The sequence below is a fragment of the Anomalospiza imberbis genome, chromosome 24, assembly GCF_031753505.1.
Source record: "Anomalospiza imberbis isolate Cuckoo-Finch-1a 21T00152 chromosome 24, ASM3175350v1, whole genome shotgun sequence".
Lineage (NCBI taxonomy): Eukaryota > Metazoa > Chordata > Aves > Passeriformes > Viduidae > Anomalospiza > Anomalospiza imberbis.
This window is the reverse complement of record NC_089704.1, coordinates 6423882-6444891: the sequence shown is the minus strand read 5'-3', so window position 1 is coordinate 6444891 and position 21010 is coordinate 6423882. Positions and strand designations below refer to the sequence as shown.

At 61.2% G+C, this 21010-nt stretch overlaps 2 protein-coding genes across 3 annotated transcripts; both read right to left on the bottom strand.

Annotated features, from left to right (window-relative positions):
* Nucleotides 1-784: 784 nt before the first annotated feature.
* FXYD6 (FXYD domain containing ion transport regulator 6) lies at nt 785-10499 on the bottom strand. Of its 2 annotated transcripts, none has more exons than XM_068172321.1 (8): nt 10371-10499; nt 3977-4036; nt 3733-3774; nt 3563-3637; nt 3401-3437; nt 3120-3169; nt 2975-3018; nt 785-2514 (listed from the first exon to the last, which is right to left on the bottom strand). In XM_068172321.1, the coding sequence occupies exons 2-7, from the start codon at nt 4032-4034 to the stop codon at nt 2990-2992; spliced, it is 291 nt and encodes a 96-aa protein (XP_068028422.1). In that variant the 5' UTR covers nt 4035-4036; nt 10371-10499; the 3' UTR covers nt 785-2514; nt 2975-2989. The 2 variants fall into 2 exon arrangements, with proteins under 2 accessions (XP_068028422.1, XP_068028421.1); XM_068172320.1 differs by having other exon boundaries at nt 3977-4039; nt 10371-10491.
* A 4956-nt stretch (nt 10500-15455) lies between these two features.
* Nucleotides 15456-19796, bottom strand: TMPRSS13 (transmembrane serine protease 13). Its single transcript, XM_068171965.1, has 13 exons — nt 19782-19796; nt 19437-19611; nt 19088-19189; nt 18301-18423; nt 18095-18224; nt 17806-17898; nt 17680-17723; nt 17268-17427; nt 17012-17184; nt 16580-16678; nt 16206-16348; nt 15953-16105; nt 15456-15848 (listed from the first exon to the last, which is right to left on the bottom strand). The coding sequence occupies exons 1-13, from the start codon at nt 19794-19796 to the stop codon at nt 15834-15836; spliced, it is 1425 nt and encodes a 474-aa protein (XP_068028066.1). The 3' UTR covers nt 15456-15833.
* Nucleotides 19797-21010: the final 1214 nt, after the last annotated feature.

Sequence of the window (21010 nt, the reverse complement as noted above, 5' to 3'; positions counted from 1 at the left end):
AGGCTGCGACTGCTTTTTGCTGGAGAGGAGCGGGCAGCACGGCCCGTCCTCCCAGCCTGGCACCGAGGGTGTCCCTCGGCCGGGTCAGCACCTCCGTGCCAGCTCCGAGCCATCCCGGGGCCCAGCAGCACCGCGGCGCGGCGATGTCCGTGGCGCATCCCTGCCGACAGCGGGCACCGGGATGTCGTGCCCCTCCCCGGGCGATGCCAGCCCCAGGCCCGGCGTGGCCAGCTGCCAGGAGGGCTGTGCAATCCAGTTTGCTCTAATCTCGCCATCAGCGAGCCGGAGTCACGCGCACAAGCCGATTAATGCCGGGGTGGCTGGGGGGGAGCCGGCCCCGAGGGACGCTCCCCTTGGCAGGGCTGGCGAGCGCAGACACCCGGAGCCCGTGGCAGCCCGGCCCTGGTGCCACGGGGTGCAGCCAAGCCCCGGGAGGGTGCTCCGTGGGGCCGTCACAGCGGCTCTGCTGTCACCGCTGTCACGGTGCCCTGGCAGCGCTCAGCATCCGCCGGACCGGCGCGCCCGCAGCCCGACACAGCGGCTCCCAAAAAGCCGAGGGACAAAAGTGTCCGTGGCCGCGCCCCCGCGCTCCCTTCCCACGGGCTCTGGCTCTTGCTGAGCTGCAGAGGGGAGCAGGAGGGGGTTCGGCCAGCACAAAGCCCGGCTGTGCTGCTCAGGGCGCTGCCTCTCCTCCCCTGGCTCAGCCCGGCCACAATGGGACGGCGTGGGAAGCTGCCAGGCTGCCCTGGGAACGCCACGGCCCTCGAGACAAGGCAGGCAGGCACCGATAGAAATGATATTTTATTCCTTTCCCCTTAGGTCACAGCACAGAGCACACCAGCCCTCCAGCACAGCAGCACACTCGCCTATTTAAAAGGAGACACAATAGCTCAGTTTATTTTACAACAGTCAGGGTTTGGCCATTTTACACACCACAGGGAGCTCTTTGTTTCGTGGTAACACCGACGGCACACTAGGGACAGCACCGGGACACACACCGTGACACTCGGGGGCCGGGCCAGGGGTCTGCTCTGCCCAAGAACTCTCTGCAACAGCCAGGACAGAGGGAAGGGACACAACACGAGAGACACGGTCCCTCTGCCTGGCACAGATGGGACAGAGCTTCCCGGTGCCACCAAGTGATGCCAAGCATGCAGGGACACAGACCACGCTGGAGGCAGGGCCACCACAGTGGGATGGACACAGCAGAAACTCCTCTCAAAACCATCCTGGGGGACAAGACCCCCTTCCCGGTGTGGGGATGGCACCCTGAGGTGTTCCAGTGAACCCCACTGCTGCCCCCACCCAAGCTGGCAGTCCCCAGCCCCAGCTGAGCTTTTACCTGCCCATGGACTTGGGGAAGAGATAAAAATCACAGGTTTGCCTCTGACCCATGAGAGGACACAGGGTGACAATGACCTCTGGGCTCAGCACGTTGTCACAGTGCAAGCTCAGGTGTGCAAAAGCCCCGAGAATCACTCAGTGCCACTCGCTGCTGCTCCATGGGGAGAGGGGACAGCTGGCACTGGGGGTGAGACGGAACCACCACGGGACAACACACAGCACGGACACGGGTGGCACAGGGAGTGACAAGGCGCCAGCAGGGGCAGGGAGCACCAGGAGGAGACGCCGCAGCCCCTTCCGTGCCAGAGACAAGCACAGACAGGATCTCTGTTCCTCTTTAGCCCTCAGACTGTGTCACCCACCCAGCCCTGGCTCACGGGCAGGAGCTGGTTTGTGCTGGTTAGTGAGGTCACTGCTGTGCTGCTGCCCCCACCCACAGTGTCACCGTGCTGGGGACCTCACGAGCTTCTCTGCCACCACGGCCTTGCCTCACACTTAAAGCAGCGTCCCACAGGTTTAACCAGGGACAGAAACGGGGAGTGCCAAGCAGGAGAGGCAGGAGAGCTCCCTTCAGCCTTGAATCCAGCACCCCAGTGACCCCAGCGAGGAGGGTTGAGCCATGGGATGTCCCTGCCTGACTCACCCCCCATCATGGCTGTTTTTAGGCTGGGGGCATGCAGGGGGTTATTGCTGAAATGGGGACGGGTGGCCCTGAAATGGCTGGGCAGGTCCCCAGGGCACTGCAGGTGCCCAAGCCCTGCCCAAAGCCAGGGGGGCTGTGCTGCTGGCACTGGGCAGGGAATGGGGGTCCCTGACCCACAGCCCACACTTCCAGGTGTGGAGGGCACCCCAAAGGGCAGCGGCCTGCCAGTCCTACAGAGCCCGAATCACACGCACAGCACGAGAAGGGTGAGGAGAAAGTCACGATTACAACATCAGCAACAACTAGCCCTAGAGGTAACGATCATCTCACAGCAACGTTACACACCACGGGAGGCAGAGAGGACGGTGAGCAGAGTTTAGTCGGGTTAGGAGACAGAGAACCGGTGCTGGAGCACAGAGGGGGACACAGACACGGCGTCTCCTGAGAGGGACCAGCTGCTGGGGTTTCAGTTTCCTCGCAGGCCGCGGGCATCTGCGCTCTGGGTGTCTCTCCTCGGGTCTCTGGCTCTGCGTGGGGAGCAGAGCGGTGGGTCAGGCTTTCCCCACACAGGGCTTGTACCCCAGCAGCACAAACTGCCAGCACGGGCTCCAGCCTTCCCCCTGTCCAAAGCAGGGCACAGCCCAGGAGGTCGGGGAGCTCAGAGTGAGATGCCCCGAGGAGTTCACACCCAGCTTTCTGAACACCCTAAAACCAAAACCACTCAGGGGTGGGGGAGCACCAGAAAAGGAAGTGTAACACAAGGGAAAATCCGGACAGATGCTTCCTCTTCCTGCCTGTGGACACTCTGGACCTTGCCAGCACTGAGTTTCCTTGCTGTGGACCCCACCAGTGCTCGCCCCCACCCATCCCAGGGATGCAGAGCTGCCCAGTCCCACTGCTCTGCTCAGAGCCCCGCAGTCACCCCCACAGGCAGCCCCAGCTGTCCCTCCTGCCCTGATGTCCCCACCCAGCCTGGCCTGGACTCACAGCACTGGCTCCTGCTCAGTTCTCTGCCTTCTGCGCCGCCGTTGCTGCAAAGGGAAGAGCAGAGGGGTTTGTGTTGCCTGCTCAGCAGGGAGGGGGCTGTGACACGGGGCACGGTGGCACAGTGACCTCAGCGCTGTGACCTTACCGTTCGAGGTGATCAGGTTCTCTGCCTGAGCCTCCTCGTCCCCTGGAGCCCTGCAAGGAGAGGAGCATGGTGAGGGCAGCTGGGATCTGTGCCCCACCCCGGGGCTGGGGTGGCCAGGAAGGTGCACGGGGAGCAGGCAGAGCTGCTCCCCCAGTTTTGGGCACCCCAAAGGGACACCCAGAGAGTGCAGCCCCTCTGCCAGCTGTGAGAAGGAGCCCGGGAGGCCGGGAGCAGAGGGGCTTCCCAAGGGAGGTGTTCCCCACCTGGCTGCCCTCGCTCACCTGGGCTTCTGCTTGAAACTGCACCTGCACCTCCTGCCTGCAAGGGGAGAGAAGCTCTGTGAGCGTGGCCCAAGGGGGAATGGGATGAGGCCTTTCCCACCTCGGGAACAGCCCCTGCTGCCCCAGCCTGCCAGCCCAGCACCCACCACCTCCCCAACTCACTGAGGATGAGGAGAATGCCCACGGTGAACAGGACCACGGCGAACACCAGCCCCCCGATCCTCAGGCTCTGGTAATCTGGGAGGGGGACACACAGGGCTCATTCCTGCTGGGTTCAGGAAGGAGAGGGCTCTCTGCAGCCCATGGCACACCCACACTCACCCCTCACTCACCATAGTTAAAGGGATCCTCCTCCTCCTTCTCCGGGGTGGCCACTGGAAATGAGCAGACAAGGGGCTGTGTGAGGTGAGCGAGCCCCTGGCGGAGCCCTGGCAGCTCCCCACGAACTCTGGGGCTCTGGGCTCTCATGGCTGCTGCCCCACGCCCCACTCCAGCCCCCCTGGATCCGTGTGGAGGCTGTTCCCCGGGGTTCCCCAGCCTGTTGCTGAGGTGTGCGGGGGAAGCACCGGCACCTACCGTCTGCCACGGCCGCTGGTACCAGCAGGGAGCACAGGAGGATGAGCGCTGCCTCCATGGCTGCTGTGAGACAGGGGAGAAGAGGGTGTCAGCACCCAGATACCCCAGGAGGGCACTGGGACAAGGCCAGGGAGCACGGGGGAGCTACAGACAGCCCAGGGCTGGCTGTGTGAGCAGGCAGGGCCAGCCCATGCCATGGGAAGAGCCAGGCAGGTCCTAGGTAACACCCAGGGCAGCTGGGGGGCTGTGCCCAGCACAGCAGTTCAAAGGCAGGAAGGAAAGGGTTTGAGCAGCTGGACAGACTTTTTTTGTGGGGTTCTGTGATGTATTTTGGACCATCTCTCACTTGGCATAAATCTCAGTGCAGTCTCAAGTTTGCTCTGCAGGCAACGGGGCCAACACCCCAAAATCCCACCCTGTGCACCTCTGGCAGCACTGTCCGGATGCTGCTGGAGCTCTGGCAGCTTCTGGGGCTGTGCCCATTCCCTGGGGAGCCTGGGCAGTGCCCAGCACTCTCTGGGGGAAGAACCTTTTCCTAATATTCAACCTAAACCTCCACAGAGACACACAAAAAAAAAAAAAAACCCAAAAAGAGGCTGGATTTACATTTACCCTAGTTTGCTAAAACACTCAAGCCTAAATCCCGCTGTCTTTGGGAGAAGTTGACATTACTTAACCAGTTTGCTGAGTATTTCCAGCCTCCTAAACTGGGACAGACTCCATTTGCACTTGGGATTATTTTTTTAATGTGGTACGTTTCAATTAAAAACTTTCTCAAGAAGATTTAAGAGACGCCACGGAAGAAGAAGCAAGAGGAACAATTTTAGTTTGCTCTTTCCACATCTGCTCTTAAAACTTCATTGTTTTTTAGCATCCCAGGGCTCCTCAGCACGGCACGGCCCTGCACCCGGCCATCAGCCCCCGACCCGGCCCCTGATGATGATTTGTCCCAATTAGCACAGCAATTACACTCCCGCAATGAGGCCAGTGGCCCTGGTGGGACTGAGCTCAAAGACACACTTGCCCTCCGGGCTCCCTGCGGCAGCAAGGAGAGAACATAAATAATCTCGGTGTCCCCTCCCAGCGGAGCCTGTCCCCCTCCCGTCCCTGGGGACACCCGGCCGGAGCACGGACCTTTCTCCCCGGCTGTAAGGACGCTGTGGCGCTCCCTCCCAGCTCGGGCAGGGGGACATGTCCCCAGCTGCATTTGGGATGGGCACCTTCGCTGCTGGGACCGAGCTGGCAGCGCTGCTCTGCCAAGGGAGGGCATTGCTACCCACAAGCTGCCGCCAGCATCCCTTGTCCAGCTCCAGGGGACAGGGGGGAGCTGCTCCCTGTCCTGCCAGCTGGCACGGGGCACTGCAGACCCGCTGGTCTGCTGGGGACACCTCGTGCCAGGAGCAGAGGGCTCGGCTGCTGCAGCCCCTCCGAGCGGGGTGGTGGCAGGCTGGCCGCTGCCCCTGTGTCCCCGCAGCACCCCCGGGCTCTGCCCGCTGGTCTCAGCGGTGCCAGGCGGTCACCCCGTGCCCTGGCGCCGGGCTGGGTGGCCATACATGGTCGGGAGCACTGCAAGGGAGGTTATCGGGAGCCCTGCGCGGCCCCGAGAGCGCCGAGTGCTACAGAGCTGCTGCAGCTGCTGCCCTGGATTAGTGCCGATAAGGAAGGGGCCCTCGACACAGCAGGAATTCGGCTCGCTGACGATGCAGAGCCCGCCGTGCCGCTCTTCAGCCCCTGCAGAGCCTGACCTGATTCCTCTGCAACCTCCAGCCCAGCCCAGCCCCGCAGCTCAGCTGCCCCAGGACACCGAGGTCCCCCAGACTCTGCCACAGCCCCTTCTCCCATTTGTGCTCCAGGCTGCCAGGACTGGCACGGAGCAGGCTCAGCAATGCCCACCAGAGCTGGCCCCAGCAGCGCTGGGCTCCGCAGCCTTTCCCAGCGCTGCCCTGGGGAGCCGGTGCCATTGCCCCCACAGCGGGGGCAGCGCCGGCCCCACCGACACTCCCAGAACCCGCCTCGTTCATCACAACGAGCGGCATTCCAGGAGAGCTCCCGGCCCTCCCTCCCCTCCCACGGTTTGCCATTCCGAAGGCGATGTGTTTACCCGAGCACTGGAGGGTTTCATCCCCCCTGCTGCAGCTGCTGGGCCATTGTGCAGCGCGGGGCTGCACGGTAGTGCACCCAGACAAACCCCCTCGTTTGCTGAAATGCAGATTTTGGGGTAATTACCAGCTCTTAGAAACACACACAAAGAACCCACAGCTGGTGGCTCAGTCGCTTTGAGCTGCACATGTCCTTTCTCTCGTGTTCTTTGTGTTTTCACCACTGCAAAATCAGTCACTTCACCCCTGCGAGGGCTCTGTGTGTGCACAAGGGCTGTGACCCAGCTCACGGTCTCCTGCAGTGACCAGTATCAATTGGCTCCCGTATTTCTCAAACAAACCATTCATCGGATTTTCGCTGTTTAGCTACATGCCTGCCAGTGGATCATTCCCCGAAGAACACACTCAGGGAATTTTGCATTATTCGCTGCCCTGAGCCCCTCCACGTGGCACTGGGCCCTGCCCAGCCACACGCACACACACCCTCCAACCCTTTGCTCAGCATTTGGCTTCTCGCACGTAGCGCGGCAGAGTTCGCTGCTGGGCCGAGCCAAGCACGCAGCACACATATGTTCTTTGTTTTTCTGTCTCAATTCCTAGAATTCACACACTCAGACTTATCTCCGCACGCGCGAACTGCCAGCATTGGCAGTGTCCCTGCTCCAAAGGCAAACACGGCGCTCTGCAGTGCAAACGAGCCCAGCTCTCCTCCAAGGAAGCATATGCCTTGCAAAGAGCCACAGGTTTTTTGGGTTGCTCCAAGCTGGCCCACCCACTTCTTCCTGAAGCTGAAATAAAGTGAGAAGAGCGAGCACTGCCGAGGGTTTGCCGCTCTCCCTGCTCCTGCCTTCGCTCATGCTGAATCCAGCTGCGCCTCGGCACAGGAAAGGAGAGGAAAACGGCAGCTGCAACGTCCCACAGCCCAAATCTTTCCTTGTTTTCTCCCCATTGGTGACACAAAGTTTGGAGTCGCCACCCCGGACACCATGGGCAGTGGCAGTGCATGACTTAACCAAAACATGGGGGTTTCCTGTTAAAACTGCGATATCCGGTGAGACACGGGGAGAGGCGGAGCAGCACAGGAGCCGAGCAGCAGCGTCCAGAACCCTCCTTCCCTCTCATCCCAGCTCAACCGGCTGCTTTTTGAGGGAAACCAGGTATCTTCCCACCATGCCTATCCCCACAGAAGAGCCGGCGGTAGGAGGAGGCAGCAGGAATTTGTGAGAGGCTCAGGGGGAAGGAAGCAGCCACACAGAGTGAGGAAGCACACGGAGTTCGCTGTTCTCTGGGAGGACGTGGATGAGAGCGGGTTGGGGGATTGAGGATTGACCCAGTGCTGCCAGAGGCAGCCAGGGCTGGACCTGCCCCTTGGTGAAGGTCAGTTCCCCCTGCGCAGCGCAGCCAGCAGCGACACCGGCAAGGCAGGGTGACAGCGCAGGGGGACACCCTGGCACCAGGAGCTGCGAGCCACCCGCACCCATGTGAGCCGGCCGGATGATTCAGAGCCTCGCCGCCGCCCTGCCACGCGCACAGCCACCACTCCCAACACGCAGAGCACAGCCACAGCTCCTCCTCAGCCTCTTCCTCCTGGATAATCCCTCCTTGCCCATTCCCACTGGCTTGGTGTGTGCGCGTGTATGGAGCCCGGGCGAGGGAGAGGAGCAGGCAAATCCGGGCAGACAGACCCAGTCTCTCCTGCCTGGCTCAGCTCTCTGCAGCACAGCAAATCCTGCCAGAGCAAGGCAGGTGAATTTCTAATGCCGTTGGATCTCCAAGTCCCTTTTTCCTTTTCATTGTTTTGCATAGCCCTGCCCTGTCAAGTCTCAGCCATCACAGTGCAATTCCGGGCAGCCTCCGCCTTCCGTCAGGAGTCCTCAGGGCATCTCCCGAAGATCAGACCTAGTTAAAATCTCTGGTTTCTGTGCAAAGCCCCCCAGACCGTGACAGCAGCGCTCCGTTGCCCGGGGCATTTCAGAGCGTGCATGTGTGAATGGACATTTCCAGCTCTGCATAGATGTGCTCTTCTGCCATTTCACGTCAGCATCAATCTGGCTTTTAATGTGCCTGCTGTTGTGCCTCGTGCTTCTAAATGAGAGAGGAGAGGAGATTTCCAGCCCTCCATTCTGGTGTGGATGGCCCTTCCCAAATCCGGTGCTGATTCAGAGGCTGACTGGATGGGAGACACGGTTTACTGCAGTCTAATTGTCTCTTTTGCTGGTTTGGGGTGTCTCTGAGGGCTCCATCCCTCACCTGTACCCGGAACTCCACTTGCCTCCTGCAGGGCTTCCTCCAGCCTCATGGAACTGACCCTGAACCATTGAGAAGCCTCAGCCAAGACTGCCTGGCCATGTGTGGCTCAGCACAGTCCCCAGCCCCTCAATGACATCCCAATGAGGCAGCGAGGCCAATCCTTCACTGGGGCAAACCTCCAGTGCTAAAACCTGCTCAGCTTAAGGCAGCCTGGCCACGGAACCCAGCCTGGGCTCCAGCAGGCAGAAAACCACCACCACCTCCCACAGGAGTCTGCTGCTCCCGATCCCTCCTTATTTGATTAACCAAGGGCTGTAAATCTGACTGTGCACCTGCCTGGACCCACCACACCCTTGTTTGGCCACACACCAGCTGAATGAGCCTGGGTCTGCAGGGGCATCAGCCACGAGAATCCCACAGGTGAGACAAAGGAGAGATTCCCTGGAGGATCCTGGTGGTGAGAGTACCCCAAACCATCAGAACACCCTGGCAGAGCAGCGTGCAAGGAGCTGTTTGAGGCTCCCGAGTGTGCTGGGTACCACAGCAGGGCCACGCTCCGCAGCACATCAGAGCGGACATTTTCTCCCTTCTCTCCTCTGCTGTCACCATCAGCCACGACCACCGTGAGCACAAGGCAGACAGCAGTGCCCAGCAGCACGGCTGCTGTCCCCACCAACACTGCCCCAGGCACAGAGTAATGGGCAGGTGGCACAGCCCCTGGGTGGGACAGGACAGGACAGGACAGGACAGGACACCTCCATGCTGCCAGTGCCAACGGTGCCTTCTCCATGCTTGGGGACACAACAGCTGCAGAGCTCAGCAGCCTCTTTACACCTTGCAAACACACAAACAGCCTGAAAGGCAAACACGGGGGAGCAGCTGGACACAGCAGCTGCTGGCTTGCTGTGCCAGGGAGTGCCCTCCACACCCGGCAGAGCCGTGGTTCCCCACCATGTTTTACCTGAATGGGTACGTTGAGACAAAGCAGATAAAATTTCCAGGTGAGTGTGAGCCATGAGGCTGATGGGAGGAACGTGCAGGCAGACTCACACCTTGCAGGCACAGGATATCCTCCAGCAGGTTCCAGACATGCTCTAACAGGTGGCCTGGCTTGGCAGCCATGGCGTTTCATGCTGGCAGCTCCTCACTCTGCCTAGGAACCGTGGTCCAGTTGTGCATGAGCAGGGATCCTCTGGGTTTGTCTTTGTTTCAAACTGGGAGCAAAACCGCCCAGCGGGACTGAAAATCCCAGCAGGACCCACCAGCATCTTGGAGCGCTGTGGGCTTGCCAAAATGGGTGCTCCATTCTAATCCACACACGGCTTCCCCCGAGAGGCTGCTCCTTCACGCTGCTTATTCACATCCACACAAACCACCTGTCACTTTCCCTCCCACAGAAATATCCCTGCAAGATCCAAGTTCCACCACATGGACTCCAAAATCCGTTTCTTTGGAAGCATTAATTACACACCCTGGGAGACACGCTCTTCCCTTCCTCCGTACGCCTTCCCGGGATGAGGCGCTTGGCTGTTTACGCACGGTGTTACTACAACATTGAACAACAGGAGCCAGAGCGCTGCCAAGGGCTGCGAGAGCGGGATCTCCCCGCTCCCCGGGATCCCCCGCTCCCCGGGATCCCCCCGCTCCGCACAGCCCTGCCAGCCTGCGGAGCACCGCCCGTGCTCCGGCTCTCCCCGCAGTGGTCTCGGGTGGGCTCCGCCGGGGCATCCTCCCCAGCACGGGGGGCTGGTAACCAGGCAACGGTGGGATAAGGGAAACCGCGGTACCCGGCGTTGCCATGGCAGCCGCCGGGGCCGGGATGCGGGCGGGTCGGGGCGAGGGGCGATGCCCCGGGGCAGCGGGGCGGGGTCCCGGCCGCCTCCCCGGTGGGAGCGGGCCGGGGCTCGGTACCGCACCCCGGTACCAGGGCACGCACTCCCGAGCAGGCGCCCCGAGCCGCTCGCTGACGGGCGGACCCCGAGCCCCCCGAGCCTTCCTCCTTCCTCCCCACCGGCCCCCCGAGACCCCTCGCCGGCCGGACCCACCTGAGCTGGCCGGGCGGAGCCGGGCGGAGCCGGGCTGGCCCCGCGGCTCCGGGCGGTGCCGGGGGAGCGGAGCGGAGCGCGGAGCGGAGCGGAGCTGCCGCACAAAGCGGAGCGGGCGGGCGGGGCGGGGGCGGCGCTGCGGGGCGGGGGGCGCGGGCAGCGGCGGGGGCGCGGCCAGCACGGCCCGGCCCCCGGCGGCTCCCAGATCCCCCCAGAGGAAGGCACGGGGATGCTCAGGGGGATGGATTCCCTCTGCTCCGGACACCGCTGGGGGAGGCCAGCCTGCAGAAGAGAAGCTCCAGGGAGAGCTCAGAGCCCCTTCCAGCGCCCAAAGGGGCTCCAGGAGAGCTGGAGACGGACTTTGGACAAGGGATGGATTGGAGAAACAAGACGGAATGGCTTCCACTGCCAGAGGACAGGGTTAAATGGGATATGGGTAAGAAATTCTTCCCTGTGTGGGCGGTAAGGCTTTGGCACAGAATGCCCAGAAAAGCTGTGTCTGCCCCGTCCCTGGAAGTATCCAAGGCCAAGTTGGATGGGGCTTGGAGCAAGCTGGAATAGTGGAAGGTGTGTCAGGGGTTTGGAACTTGATGGCCTTGAAGATCCCTTCCAACCCAAACCATTCAGTGATTCTGTGGTTCTGCAAAAGTCACGGTGCCTGCAGGGTGCAGGTGTGGAGGGGCAACGTTCACCTGGCTGTGAAACATCCCTTCCCACAGCACAGCAGGCCTGGACTCTGCCCTGAGCTGTGCTCCAGGCGTGGGGGGAGCCAGGAACAGACTGGGAGCTCAGAAAACACGCACAGATGAATTGCAAACACAGTACAGAGGCCCTGCTGTCCTTGCTGCCTCCTGAGAGCTGGGAAAGGGGCTGCCAGGCTGCCAGGCCAGGTGGCCCAGCTCACAGAGCTTCAGTCACGTCACTCAGCCAATCTCCAGGTCAGGGTGGGCAGCAGGGCCTCTTCCAGCCTGGCTGGCTCAGTTCCAGGCACACCCAGGACCTGGTACCTGCATTGCCTGCCCTGAATCCAGCAGCATCTGGCAGCTGCAGAAAACCAGACCTGGAGTGGCCCAAGGCAGGCCAGGAACCAGGGCACGCTTCAGCCAGCCAGGGCAAACGCGGTGTGACAGCAGGGCTGGACAAAAAGCTCTGTGAGAAGCTCTGGAAGCCCTGTCACAGAGCTTTGTGGCAAGCCCCAGTTCTTCCCATCACACAGCCAGGCGTGTTGGGAGGAGCAAGATGGGCAGGGAGCTCCTTGTTCAGTGCAGGATGTCAGATAGGAACAGGGGGCTGGGGGCACTGCCAGGCAGTAGCTGAGAGCCATGGGCACCACCCTGTCCCAGGCCAGACTGGCACATCTCTGTCTGCCTGGCTGCTGCCCTGGAGAGCCATTTCTTCTTGGAAAAACACCTCAGCAATGCTGTCAGCCCCGAGCTGGCTCATCCCCTGCTAACTCCAACGCAGCTGAGATAGAAATCAGGCAGTGACGGCACCGTTCCACAGCCATCTCCCCGCTTCCAGTAAAACATAAAAAGAAAATAAACCAGCACTGGCATTTCAAGGCAGTTATTCAAAGGGTCAAGAGATACAGACACAGAGGAGCTGGAAAACATCAAGTCCCTCTAATGCATAAGGATAACAGGATAAGGCTTTCATTTACCCTGCAGAGAGGGAGGCAGGGATCAAGCCATTATAATCAAGTTTTGGGCTTCTCTGACCTTATCTGCTTCTCAGCTGTCATTATCCACAGCACACAGTAAAGGATGCAGGTGTGACCATGCCCTGGGGGCTGCAGCGAGCACCGTGGGGCTCTGCAGAGCCCTAAGCAAGATGCCCCATGCAGCAGCAACCAGGACACAGCTGGATCTGCTCTCTCTCCCTTGGTTCTTTATTTACAAATTCCCAAGGAGCTGCCCAAAGTGAGTAGAATAAAAAAGAAAAAAATCATCAGCAATTTTCTTTTGCTGTACAAACTCAGGTAAAATAGAGATCCCAATGTGAATGTGGGAAGGGAAGAGGAAAAGCAGCTCCAGCAGTTGCTCATGGTAAACATCTGCTCCCTAGAGCTGTGCTGCTGGAGAGGCTGTGCCAAGCTCCAGCTTCTCTTCTGGAGAAACTGGGCCAAAAGTAATGCAGAGGCCAGGCAGGAGATGCTGATTTATGTTAACAAGGGGGCTGGGCTGGTCTCCTCAGCTGTCTGAGAGAACAGGAGCACTGCCACTAGCTCCAGCAGGGCATGGTTTCATCTGAGCCTGTGTCCCTGACCCTGGAGCAGGCGTCTCCTCCCCATGGGCCTGGGGCAGGGACAGAGCCACTTGCTCTCCAGAACTTCCCCTCCAGTTTTAAGATCTCTCCCCATAATGCCAAGCTTGGAAATTGCCTGTTCAGTGGCAACGCCGCCCTCGGCCCCATCGGGGACACGGGAGAGCGGAGCAGTGACAAAAGCTGTGTGCAGCCATAAGGCTGCGTTTACCCCAAGAACATCATTTTCCATCAGGCCCGGTGGTTCCTCGTGCCCTGAATCCCTGCAGGAGTGGGGATCCAGCACTGGCTGCTCTGAAGCTCCGGCACTGCCCCGCCGAGCGCAGCTCCAGCTGAAGCCCATCCGTGCCAAGTGAGGATGTTACTGACCAGGGAAGGGAGCCAATCCCCAGCTAGAGGAAAAACATTTTTGCAGAGAAACATCATCGCTGAAACCCTATAAACAAATCTGTTTTGACACAGCAGAACAAAGAGCTATAAAAGGAGAGATCGGGAAAACCACGGGTAATGGGCGGTAATTCACGTGGTGCCCGCCAGGCTGTATTTTTGTAATTTGTGTCCCTTTGGGATGCTGGCCTACGATTTCCAGAGCTCAGAGGAACTTGGGAACAGCCCAGGCAGATGTGGGGCGATGCTCAGCACCCCTTGTCTCAGAAGATGCTCTGGAGCAGGACATTGAGCAAGCAAAGGGCTTTACAAGAGCCACAGGTGATGGCCTGTGCTGTCCCAGGAGCTCCTCGGGGCTGGGCTGGCGCCCACCACAACTCCGCTCCCCCAGGAGTGGAGGCAAAGCGGTGCCCAAGGCGTTTGCTTCATCTGCACAGCGTTTGGGAACAGCACGACAGCCGTGGCCAGGCTTCACGGGAAAATAATCGCTCCTAATCTGCTTAGGAAACTTCATCCCTTGGGAAAACACAGCCTACCTGCCTGTGGGCCTGGGGGAGACACTGCTGGATGGCAGGTTTAGAAGAAATAAATTAAATTTGTATTAGGGGCTGAAAGCATTTCTCTGCTGTCAGAGACTTTCAAAAGAGCAATAACCCCTGAGGAGGAGAAATCCACAGCAGAGGAGAAGGTCCTACACATGCTGAAATGTTACCATTACTGGTCCCAGGAACACAGCTCCAGCAAGATCAGCTCTTATTGGCTTCCAATTTTTGGGTTATTCCTTCTCAAAAGATCAATTTCTCCAGTAATGAACCACCAGGAGCTGCTGCTCCTCTCTGACTTATCCGCAGAAACCCCCAGACACCCTCTGGATAAACCCCCAGACCCTCTGGGTCTGTGACTTAAGGCCCACTGAATTCCCACTTTAACCAGACCAAAACAAAACAGGGAAGTCAGGGCCCCGTCTCTAACTCAAGATCAGCTGCTTCTGTTTATGGAAAACTGTGTTGCCCTGCACACTGAGGGCAGTCGCTGCAGCATGTGCAGCCTCGGTGTGGGGGGAGCAGAGCCCCCCACTCCTGGCTGGAAGCCAGCAGGGCTGCCCAAGGCCCTTGTCCAGGTTCTGAAGTGGGAGCAGTCCCCTGGCCCTGCACACTCCGTTCGTCACGGGCGGCTCCTGCGCTGGGGAGGTTTCTGGGCTGCTGCTCGGAGAAGGGCTTTGAGGTCAGGCTGACTTGGCGCTTCCCAAAAGGCACCGACTCCCTCCTTTGTTTCAGTTCAGGTCCGGGGCAGCCGCCCAGCACTGTCCAACTCCACAGAGGTGAAGCAAGGCCAGGAACTCGCCCGCCCTTCCCATCGGTGGGCAGATGGCAGCCCGGGCCCAGGGAGAGGCAGGTACTTTCTGCACACCCAGAACCGGCCCAGACCCGCTGTCCCAAAATCCCAACACAAACCACAGCTGCCCATAACCTTTTCCAGGGAAGCGGTCGGTGCTGGGAACCCAGGGGATGTTCCCAGGACCTCAGCAACTGAAACCATTCCTTTTCTCCCAGCCACAAGCAGTACCCTGGAGGGTGATGGGCAGGAAGGGCCACTCCATCACAAGCCCCACGTGCCCGCTGCCCAGGGATCCTTGGCACCTTGGCACGCCACTGCTTCCTTTCCAGCACATCCCAAAGAGCCATTTCCACATGGGACACTACCAAAACATTTATTAGAAGAGTGCAGGGTGGCCAGGCTCCACAGGAACCCCCCTGCAGCCTACCACAGGGCTGGGGAGGGGAGCAGGCAGGCTCTGCTCACCCTGGGGATCTCCCTGTGCGCCCCAGCATCCACCAGGAGATGAAGGCACTTGTTTCCTCGAGGGAAATGTCCCTGCTGGGGCGCGGGCAGGGAGGACAGGCTGGCTGTGCCATCCCGGCAGGCAGGAGGCAGCACTCGGGCACCGCAGAGCTCCCAGCAGGGAGATGCAGGGCTGGCTCACACTGGGCACTGCTGATTGCCCTGAACCACACTCCAGCGCGGCCTTTGGCTGCCGCTGGTGTTGTCACAGCTCCCACAGCCACCCCCAGGGCGCAGACTGCCCCAAACCCTCCCGGAGCAGACCGAGAGCGGCTGCAGTCCTGGGAGGGAGCGCCGGCTCAGACCGGAGCCGCGGCATGGAAAAACAAACAAACAGGCATTTCTCTCGCCGGCAGGGACATCTCCTAAAAGGCACTTCCTAAATCCCTCCGCAAACACGAGAGCAGCGGCCGCCCCTCCCAGAGGGAGGAATATCCACAGCTCGGGGCTCCCCTTGGCGGCAGAACCGCCAGCGTGGCCCCGGAGGTGTGGCAGTGTGGACACAGCGGCCACATCCTGCACCCTAGGGTGGCACAGCTGTGACCTGGCTAAAGGAGAGAGTTCCCACTCTACGGGCACTGCTGGCAGCCCCTCGCCCGCTGAGTGTGCCACGGCCCTGCCAGGAAGCACTCGCACACCCTGTCCAGACAGGTCTATTTACAGGAGAGCCACAGACACGGGGCAAGGAGCTGTCCCCCAGCCAGCACGGCCAGCCGCTGGCATGGGCTGTGTCCCCCCGGGCCTGGCTGGGTGCTGTGCCCAGCCACCACCATGCCACCCCTGGCACCAGGCGAGGGCAGGGTCGCTTTGCAGGTGCTGTTTTCAGAGTTCGGGGGCAGCCACAGGTCCCTGGCTGCACGGACAGTCCAGAGAGGTGGGGACTTGCTGGTGGCATCGTGCCCTGGCAGCAGCCTGGGGCAGTGGCCCGTGCCAGCCGGAGAGGCACAGCTCAGGCAAGTGCCCGTCCTGCCCTTAGTCGTTCTCACTCTGCAAGGGACAGAGAGGAGAGCGGGGTGAGGTGCCAGGGGCTGGGCTGGGGGTACAGCCCCTCTCCAGGGCCGCCCTGCCCAGGCACAGCCCTGCCACCTCACCTCCATTTTGCTGTATATCCAGCTGAGGAGCTTTGTCACACGTGTGTACACTCCGGGCTTGTTCTTCTGGCCACATCCTGTCCCCCAGCTCGTCACCCCGGCCACGTACCAGCGGCCATCGTCCTCGCACACCAGGGGCCCTCCGCTGTCACCCTGGCTCAGAGGGGCAGAGCAGTGAGGAGGGGAGACAGGAGATGCCCCTCTGTGGGTACCCAAAATGGGGCAGCTCTGCCCTGGTGTGCCCCCAGCTCACCTGGCAGGCGTCCTTCCCTCCCTGCAGGTACCCGGCGCACATCATGCGGGGGGTCAGGTAGCCCTCGTACACCTTGTCGCTGTTGCAGATCTTGTAGTCAATCAGCTTCACCTCGGCCTCCCGCAGCTTCGGGGACGTGTTATCTGCAAGGCAGGAAGAGCTGTGGGGCAGGGGGGGCCTCGTCATCCCCCACCGCCCCCGGCCCCTCACCAGCCAGGGAGGAAGCGGCTGTTTCTCACAGGTCTTATTTCTGCAAAGCCTCGCAGCTGGCAGGGCAACGCCGAGAGTTATCCCTGCGGGAAAGCCCTCGGGAGCCCCAGCAGGGCTGTGCTCGGGGCAGGGGCTGCCTGCGGGGAGCCGCGGTCCTCCCTCACCTTCATTCTCCCTGGTCTTCCCGAAGCCGGTGATGAAGCAGGACCTGCCGGTCTGGAATCGCTGGCCGTACATGGGCAGGCAGGCGGGGCGGACCTGGGCTGGAGGAGGGGATGGGAGCGAGGGATGAATCACCGGGACAGAAATCGGCACAGCCCCGCTGCCAGGGAGGAGCGTGGGGCGCACGAAAGGCTCCCCTCTCTGCCCGTCCCACCGGCCCCGTGTGGGGCTGGGGGCACAGCTGAGCCCACGGCTGCGGGTGCCAGACCCTTCCTGGCCATGGGACAAGCAAAGTGGCCACAGCAGAGCCGGATGCTCCAGCTGGCAGCAGCCCCACACACCCCATGGTTCCCAGGGCACACCTCTCAGTCCTGTCCATCTCCCTGTCCCCCAGACACCACCCAGCAAAGCCCAGGTAAGCTGAGAGCCCTCACCTGAGAGTGTCAGTGGCCTGGAGAGCTTCATGAGGGCGATGTCATAGTCGTCGTGGTCGTCGCTGTAGTTGGAGTTGATGATGACCTGGGACACAGGGATGCCCTCCATGGGCTGCTTCAGGTCCGACACCCCTCCATACACCTTCCAGTCGTCCAGGATCTTCATGCTGTTCCTGGCAGGGCGAGATGGGGCAGCAGGGAGTGAGATGTGGGCTGTGGGGCTGGGCTGGGTGCCCGTGCTGGCAGCAGCACTCACATGAAGAAGCAGTGGGCAGCGGTGAGCACCCACTGAGCGTCGATGATGGTGCCACCGCAGATGTGGATGGGCCCGTACTGCACGCTGACCTGCCAGGGCCATTTGTTCACAGAGGTCTCCTTCCCACCGATGATCCGGCCAGAAATCCTCTGCCCGCAGGCTGGAGGGGACAGCAGGGCTGGGAGAAAGGCTCGGGGGGAAGGGGAGCATGGAGGGGGACACACACAGCATCCCCACCACCCACAGGAATCACGCTTATTGCAGGGAATGCAATGCTGGTGCTTTTCTATCACCCAGAAAATTTGCCGGAAGACGTCCCATTTGCCCAACACTCTGCTGAGAAGGGGGGGAAGTGCTCCCAAGCCTGTGAAAAGGGGACCCACCCTCGGCTGTGTCCTAGCCAGCTCCTTACTTGTGCATCGCAGGGAGACGTACTTTCCCGTGAGACACTGGGAGCTGCAGGAGAGAGGAGCCAGAGCCAGCCTCAGCCCCGTTCCTGTGGTACCAGGGCAGGGGGGGCAGGAGGCGACCCTGGTACCTGTTGAGGCTCTGCTGGATGGTCTCTCGCTCATCAGTCACCGTGAGGCTCTTGCCAGAGACACGCAGGGGGATGTACTCGGTCTGGGACGCACTGGGAGGGGAGAGGACAGGCAGTGAGGGTCCCCCCATCCGGGCACTGACCACTGATCCCTGCACTGTGCCCAGAGTAGCACTGGACACGCCGCCTTCCAGGGGGGAAACAGCCCAGCAGAGCCTGCACTCAGTCAGGGCAGGGGTTTGGCAGGGCCCCAGCACCCGAGCAGAACAACCCATCCTCCAGGAATTACTTCTGAAATCCCAGCTGCCGGCAGGTTTTCCTGGAGAAGGACTCGTCCCAGTCACTGCTGCACACCGGCAGCCATTGGCTCTCGGTGCTGGAGTAGACGTGGAGCAAGGACTCCTCGGATGAGAAGCGCACTGTGGGATGGAACGGGGGGTCAGGGGTGCTCCCGGCGCTCCCCTCGTCCCCACCATCCCAGCTCCCGTGCCTCACCACAGCCCAGCTCGTCGCTCCTCTGGGAGCAGTCGACGACGCCGTCGCAGCGCACGGCGCTGTCCTTGCAGCTCTCTGCTGGTTCCTTGTACACGATGCCCGTCTGCGACCTCCAGAACATGACTGGAAGCAGGAGGACACCACGCTGAGGCCAGGGCTGGCCATGGGTGAAGGGCTGTGCCCCACTTGGGTGGGCATCTGGAGGCGTGCCAGGCACAGGAGCGTTCCCCATCACTGGGTGTGAGCGTGAGGTGTGTTTGAGCAAGAGTGAGGAGCTGCTGGACACAGGGCTGGGGGAGGACTGGCCACCCTGAGCACCCCCTGTGCTGCCCAGCTGCTGCAAGCCCCTCTCCCTTCACCCATAGGAAATGCATTCGGCCCGTGAGTGCTTCAAGCCCACGGGCTGGAGAGTGGCAGCTGGATGTCAGCAGGACTAAAGGGATTCCCCGTTGTCTGTGCCTGTTCTACGGACCATGATTTGTCCTGGGGAGGGCAACTGTGGGTGCTGCTGGGTGCCCTGCTGCCCACCAGAAGAAAAGCACACTGCAGCCCCAACCCCCAAATACTGGCACCAGCGCAGGCAGCAGATCTTTTCTCCTTCCCCAGCTCTGCCTCTCTACCAGGTGTCAGGAACCCTCTGGGAACGTGAAGAGCACATCCCTGTCTCTGGGCCAGGGGTTTCCCTCTGGCAATTCCCACTGTGGGTATCCCCAGACTCTGCTGACTCCCAGCTCCTCTGAGGCCCCCTCCAGGAGCCCAGAGCCCCCCGGGCTGGGACCCCACTCACACAGCAGGATGAGGGCGACGAGCAGCACGATGAGGACGGAGACGCAGAAGATGAGCGCAAGCCGCCGCTGGCTCATGCAGGGAGCTCTGAACATGGAGGACCCTGGCAGCAGGGCAGAGGCAGGGTCAGGGGGCAGCTGCCTCCTCGGGGCCCACCTCTGTGCTGTGGGAGAGCAGGGCTGTGCACACCCCAGCCTGCCCTGTGGTCACTGTGCTCTCCCTTGCCCCCCACACCCCTCACACCCCAGGGAAACTCCAGCCCGTGGCTCTCTGTGACCTCCCTGCCTCCCTCCATCCCTCCCCACCCCGGGAGGGAGCAGGGCCATGGCTCACCCCCGGCCCATCCTTACGTGTGCTCTCGCAGGCTGAGCAGGGGCTCGGGGCCGGGCCGGACTCGGGGCTGTAGGGTTTGAAGCTGATGCCCAGGACGTTCTCTCGAGGCTGTGGAGGTCGGGCACCGAAGATGCTGCTGACCGTGGAGACATGGAGGAGGCTGGGAGAGACACTGCTGGGCGAGGCAGTGGTCTGTGGGCAGAGGGGACTGTCACCAGCAGTGACTGCTGCCCACCGGAGTCGCCCAGCTGCCACCCTGCCAGCTGTGAAGGTGAAAGCAACACAGAGATGGAGCTACGAGCCTGTTCCTCACAGAACCATGAGCCTCATGGAGAGTCACACCCCAGTGCCTTTGTCTGTACCAGAACCTGAGCCATAGCGCACTCAGGATGGCCAAAACCCTCATTGTCACTGGGTTTTCCCCTTCAGGCAGCTGAACTTCCCAAAGCCATCACTGTGAGCCGAGCAATCAGCCGGGTATTTGGCATCGTGACAGTCAAGCCGTGGCCCAGTTCCACGGGGCCAGTGCCCCAATTTATGCATCTATCCTTAATTAGCCATTTGAAAAATACAGTGCAATTTCCAGCTGTCATTTAGTAATACTTAATAATCGGTGTTTTCCAAGCCCTGAAACGTCCTGCACCCTGGAATGCTGCTCTGCAGTTGTGTCACTCCTGATCCATGAATTCACAAAAGAATATGTATCTGTTTCCTTTCCTCAAAATACACTCTTCCAAATGCTCCCTTGGTGACAGAAGCCAGAGCCTCTCATTTTCCTCCAGAGAGGACCTGCGAACAAATCCCGAAATAAATGCTGCTTCCTCTACCTTTTGTAGGATGGATGGGGCTTGGAGCAACCTGGTCCAGTGGGAGGTGTCCCTGCCCACGGAATGGGGCTGGAGCTGCGTGAGCCTTCAGTCCCTTTCCATCCAAACCATTCTGGGGAATGAGAACTTCTGAAGGGAAGCCCAGGGAGAAGTGGAGGCGTCACCCTGCAGGGACCACTTACCGCCCAGAGATGGGCTCTAACACATCCCTCTGAGAGCCTGGCTCTGGTTTTTGGCCCTGCACTGCTAGAGATCACCTTTGTCCATGAGCAGGAATCATCCCTTTCCCTGCCGGGCCAGCGAGGAGCGCTCGGGCTGGAGCACAGCTCTGGAGCGGCCGGGACGGGGACACGGGCACAGCGGGGACACTGCGGGGAGCCCCCCTCGCCCTTCCAGCTGGCTTTTCTCTCCGTTCGTGTTTCCTGCCGGGAACCAGGAGCCCCGATGAGCAGGTCGTGAGGCTGCTCGTGCTTTGTGAACGCGGCTGTGCTCTCCCTGGCGATGAGCTCTCCCTGGCGATGCGCTGCTGTCACTTCCTGGGCATTATCTGTGAGTCACGGCCCCGGCGTGGCCACGCGTCCCGCGCAGGGTCCGAGCCCAGCCGCACACCGGGGACACACCTGCCCTGCACCGGGGACACACCTGCCCTGCACCGGGGACACACCTGCACCGCACACCGGGGACACACCTGCCCTGCACCGGGGACACACCTGCACCGCACACCGGGGACACACCTGCACCGCACACCGGGGACACACCTGCCC

Coding starts and splice junctions, on each gene's coding strand:
- FXYD6 (XM_068172321.1), bottom strand. CDS start 4,034: ATGGAGGCAGCGCTCATCCTCCTGTGCTCCCTGCTGGTACCAGCGGCC. Junction 3,775..3,976: donor ACCAGCGGCCGTGGCAGACG/GTAGGTGCCGGT, acceptor GCTCATTTCCAG/TGGCCACCCCGGAGAAGGAG. Junction 3,019..3,119: donor GAACCTGATCACCTCGAACG/GTAAGGTCACAG, acceptor TTCCCTTTGCAG/CAACGGCGGCGCAGAAGGCA.
- TMPRSS13 (XM_068171965.1), bottom strand. Junction 17,899..18,094: donor CGGCAGCTGGGATTTCAGAA/GTAATTCCTGGA, acceptor CTCCCCTCCCAG/TGCGTCCCAGACCGAGTACA. Junction 17,185..17,267: donor GCTGCCCACTGCTTCTTCAT/GTGAGTGCTGCT, acceptor TCGCCCTGCCAG/GAACAGCATGAAGATCCTGG.